This window comes from Meleagris gallopavo, chromosome 19 (genome assembly GCF_000146605.3).
Source record: "Meleagris gallopavo isolate NT-WF06-2002-E0010 breed Aviagen turkey brand Nicholas breeding stock chromosome 19, Turkey_5.1, whole genome shotgun sequence".
NCBI lineage: Eukaryota > Metazoa > Chordata > Aves > Galliformes > Phasianidae > Meleagris > Meleagris gallopavo.
In genome coordinates, this window is record NC_015029.2 from 395,687 (window position 1) to 400,551 (window position 4,865).

The following is a 4,865-nucleotide window of genomic DNA, read 5'->3' on the forward strand; positions in this document are numbered from 1 at the left end:
GGCCGTTATGCAAGCAGGAGCAGGGGCAAGAGCTGAATCCAAAGGGCAGGCTGGGAAACTGCAAATTTTTCCTTCCTGTTGATATTACATGTTTGCCTCAGGGTGCCAAACTGCTCTGCAGCACAAACACAGCTGGCGGCCAGTTCGCCGGCTATCCCTGCCCCAGGGCTGCACAGTGCAGGGTCTGGGGGAAGAGGGGCTGCCATGGGCAGAGCATGGGGACAACAGGGGTCAGGTTTTGCTACCTGCCCCTGCCATGCAGAAAAACATCGTTCAGACCCAGAGAGGGGCCTAAGCACAGCACAAGTGCCTGCCAGATCCTGATCTGATCCTTGGGATCTGTGGGAACCTTTGGGTACACCCATAGGAACCCCCTGCCTTGTGCTGACCCCAGTCCCTGCATAGCTTCTGGCCAACAGCATGCAGTCAGACAGACCTCCTATCTCACCCCACACCCTTCTCCAGGAGCAGCTGTCCCTGTTGGATTGCGGCTGCAGCAGGGCGAGGGCTGAGGGTGATCACTGCTGTTACTGGTGGCCCTGTGGGGCTGGGCAGGACTGCATGGAACAGAGCACCAGGCAGGTCGTGCTGCCCTAGGGCTGTGGCTCTGGCAGTTGCCTACTGCCAGCCTGCGGCTCTCCCTGCGGCACAGCCCTTCCAAGGCTCTTTACATAAGGAGCATGTTTTCATAGCAGCTGTTTTTTTCCTCTCAGCAGCCCACCCTGCCTGGCCGCCTGAGTACATTCCCTTCTCTGCATCCAGCTGCGAGCCAAGCCTCTGCTGCACAGCATGTGCTGGGGGCTGGGCTGGCCCTGCTACTGCGGATTTATTAAAACAAAACAAAAGCTGAGCTGGGCAGGATTGAGCATCATGAAAGCACCCTGGGCCCCCCCGCGTGCCACTTTCTGCCCTAGGCTGAGCCCACCCTTGGTTGGTGTGGGTGCACTCCATGGGCCCCTTGGGGTGCAGGATGCTGGGGAAAGCTCTCTCCATTGGGAAATGGAGGCGTGCAGCACCCCGTGTGCCTGGCAGAGACGCTGAGGAGTGCACAGGGTCCCAAGGAGTTGATGCCAGGTGGCTGCAGGCCAGGCTGGAAGAGCCCATGGCTCCCAGCACCCCGCCGTGCTTCCACCATGATGCTGCCACTTCTGAGGAGCAGCTCCATGCTGGGTGAAGCAAGCTGTACTGGGTGGCTTGGGCCCATAGTGCCCTGACTCCAAGGCAGTGGGCTCAGCAGGCGGCCTGGCAGCTCTGTGAGCATGGCCAGACATGGCTGCCCCACATGTGGGCAGCAGGACAGCGGCTGGCTTTGGACAGGTCACGTGGTGGATCCTTACATAAGGCCCTGATAAACAACATGTGTTACCAGTTTCCGCTAAGATTGCAAAACGCCAGTGCCGGGGGCAGAGGGCTGCTCCCACCCCAGGGGCTGCAGACCAGCCTGCTGTGGGGGAACTGTGGGGAAGGGGCTTTCCAGCCTGCTGCTGCCTCAGCAGAAATGACTAGAGGCTCCTCACGGGGTGTGCCCCTTCCCCTCCAACTCCAGCCTGCACTGGGAGGTTGGAACCAAAGCAGCCCTGCCAGGTTGGACATGTATCAGGCTGCTGGAGACCCTGAGCCCCTAGGGTTAACCCTGCAGCCCTCAGTCTGTGCAGAGGACTCCAGGCATGTCCTCTGCCTGGCTGTCAGCTGGGTGCTGTCAGGGGTATGGCCCAGGTGGCAACATCCTCTAGGAGACCATGGTCCACAGGGCCCAGGCAGGGTCACAGCTGTTTTACCAGCCCTGAAGACAGAAAGCAGGACAGCTACAAGGCTACATTTTCCTCCCTTTAGGTCCCTGGTGGGAAGAGCTGACCAGTTCCCAGTGCCTCCCAAACCCACCAGCCCCAGGGCACCAAGTGCTGTGAGCTCTCCATGCCATGTTTCCGCAAGCTGCCAGGCACTCTGCCTTGCCTAGACACAGAGCTTTTCCTTGTATTTATTGGGGTGTTGCCAGTTGCTGAAGGGCATGGGGCAAAGGGCATGAAGCCATGGGGTGACACAGCCAGGCTGAAGGAACAAGGGAGCCCAGAGTGTGCTCCCAGCACTGCAGAGCAGCAGCAGGGTCTGGCCAAGTCCCAGCTTGTCCCTGTGTGGTTGTGTCCATGGGCAGCTGCACAAGGTGAGAGATCAGCACTGGGCACATCCTGGAAACACTGCTTCCATCTACAGCTCTGCTTCTGGAAGGGAAAGAGAGGTGTTGAGGAGTTGGGGCAGAGCCCAGTGCCAAAGTTGGGACTTACCTCTGCCTCTCCAGGCACCAATGACAAATGGTGGAGCCACCTTTGAGAACAGCCATGTTGTCTCCATCCCAGGACACCCCACCCCAGACCGTCATGCCAGTACAGACACCGCTAAGCCCAGCTGGACCCACACAGGGGCCAAACAGGGCCTTCCTTTGTCAACATGAGGCTGTGCTGGGTGATGCTCTGCCATCTCCCAGCCCCACACCAGGGCACAGAGGGACTCCTGCCCTGTGCCGTGGTAGCACTGCAGGGCAGGGCCGTGGCAGCGTGGAGCCATGCTCACCATCAAGGATGTGGAAATCATCCGCAGAGTCGCAGAACCCTGTGAGAGAGAGGGCCCAGGACGGTCACCTGCCCTGCGCGGCCATATTCCCACACCCATGTGGATGTGCCCCTCCGCCCTGCTGGTACCAACCTCCAACCAGTGCTGGCCCCCTTCAGCTGCCCCCACTCCTGGCAGCTGCGTGGCACTCACCGTATGTGGGGAAGTAGTAGATCACATCCTCACTCAGGCCTACGGCCCTGGCGCACCGCTCAAACTTGTCCACGATGGTGTCGCTGAGCTGGCTGCTGCGGCCTGCGGGGGAAACAGCCCTGCTGCCGGCCCCGCTCCCTGCAGCGGGCATGGTGTGGGGCACGGTGTGGGGCACAGGCATCCACTGCCCTACGCCAACCCACCATAGAGCTTGACAGAGAGGCCCTGGCTGTCCTGGTAGTAGATGATGGCATAGCTGCGGGGGTCCGCCTCTCCCACCACCACCTCCATCTTGCTGTTGAAGCCACGGCCTGTGGGGGACAGTGGCAGATGTGGCCCAGCTGGGCACCGTCCTGGGGCGTCGTGTCATCACCAGAGGGCACGAGGGGTGCGACTGGGCACCAAGGGCACACACATCTCCATGGCGCTGCCGACGGCAGCACTCAGCACAGGGACACAATCGGACCCCAGAGGTGGCACAGTGGGAAGCACTGGGGGAAACCACTTGTGCCAAAGTCCTATGGGAGCAGGAGGGGCCCACTCCATGGTGCCCACCCAGCCCCGTGCTCACCTCTCACAGAGAAGCGCCCGTGGGCTCCTGCAGGGACGTAACGCTGCCTGATCTCCCAGCACTGCCCATCTCTGTGCAGGGAGAGAAGCAGAGTGCAGGACAGGCTGCAGCTGGATCTCAGCTCTGCCCTTCCAGCTTGTACATGGGATGTGTTTTCTCAGGAGGTTTTCTCCACTGGGCACTGATGTAAGGGAAGCCCAGTAACTGCTGAGCACCACGTGCCAGTCACTCCTATCCCTCCTTGCAGCTCCTATCCCTGACACCCCACACAGCTGTGTCACCCATGGCCATCCAGTACCCACAGCCATCAGCTGTGCTGCCGCTGTGGGAGCCCTTGGGACGCAATCCCTGAGCAGGTAGCCGTGGAGCAGCCACACAGCTACTTCATGCCCCAGACTCCCTAGGCTGCCTGTCCCATATCCCACCTGGGCACCCTAACTCCACCCTGTGATGGCAGCCCTGTGGTTTGCAGGGTGTCGGGTTCACCACAATCAAGACTGCTAGTACAAAACATCCCAGAGATCTCCTTGCACTGCTCCAGGGCAGCTCTCCCCCCTTGCAGCCCACAGCCAGGTGCTGGCCCTGCCCCCTCCAGCCCCCTGGCCCCTCCAGCCCATCTGCAGCATCCCATCCCATCAGCAGCAAGCATCACTCACAGCTTCCTGAAGGTGCTGATGGCTAAGCTCTGCCCATCCGGGACAGCCACTGTCATTGCCGTGGCCTCCAGTCGGTGGCTGTTCTCAGCCAGATAGCTGCAGCGGGACGCCGTGCCGACCAGAAACCACCTCCCCACCAGCTGCACAGCACCGGGTGGGCACCGTCATCCAGGCCCAGGCCCTGGTTGCTGCCACCTTGTGCTGAGCACCCACTCCCACATTTTGTGCTCTCCCCTCTTGCTTGGCACTGTTGTCTGCAGCCTGGCCCTGTGCTTGGGGTGCTGCTCACTGTGGACCCTCATTCAGGAGCAGCAGCATGATGGAGTTCCCAGGACATCGCACCACAGCACGCACCAACTGCACACAGCCCTGAGTATGTGGCAGACAAGCACCCTACAGACCTGCCCCCACCCGCAGCCCAGCCCCAAGACCCCCATGGGGCAGCTCCACAGGCACCCGGAGGCCTGATGGCAGCGCCTGGGGCAGAACTGTGCGGGCAGCGGGCTGGGACACGCCGCGAGGCCAGGCGTGGGCTGGGGTGTGCAATGGGGCCGGATCGGAAAGGGGAGCAGTGGAGGCCACCCCACAACCCCGGTGCTGCTCCCAGTGGCCCTGCCCGCGGGGACGCCTGGCCTCACCTCGCCGAGGCCGAGGTTTCCCTCGGTCACCACTTTCTCAAGAGGGCTGCGGGGAGGGGGCGGCCGCTGCCCCCGTCCCTGCAGCGCGGCGAGGAGCAGGGAGAGGAGCAGGAGGGAGCGCGGGGCGGCCATGGCGCAGCGGAGCCCCGTGCCGGGAAGCGGCGCGGCCGGGCACAGCCGGGCGGGCACGGGGTCACGGCACACGGGGTCAGGCGGCACGGAGGCGGGGGCTGGGCTGGC

The 4,865-nt window shown here is 62.4% G+C and overlaps 1 protein-coding gene across 1 annotated transcript in view; it reads right to left on the minus strand.

Moving 5' to 3' along the window:
• Positions 1-1,949: 1,949 nt before the first annotated feature.
• C8G (complement C8 gamma chain) overlaps positions 1,950-4,865 on the minus strand; it is a 3,397-nt gene continuing 481 nt past the window's right edge. Inside the window, exons 2-8 of the mRNA XM_010720680.3 lie at positions 4,626-4,860; positions 3,988-4,127; positions 3,332-3,402; positions 2,964-3,071; positions 2,761-2,862; positions 2,569-2,607; positions 1,950-2,219 (exon numbers count right to left, since the gene is read on the minus strand). Of these exons, the coding sequence (XP_010718982.2) occupies positions 2,206-2,219; positions 2,569-2,607; positions 2,761-2,862; positions 2,964-3,071; positions 3,332-3,402; positions 3,988-4,127; positions 4,626-4,860 (709 nt within the window). The 3' untranslated portion in view covers positions 1,950-2,205. The remainder of the gene's footprint in view (positions 2,220-2,568; positions 2,608-2,760; positions 2,863-2,963; positions 3,072-3,331; positions 3,403-3,987; positions 4,128-4,625; positions 4,861-4,865) is intronic.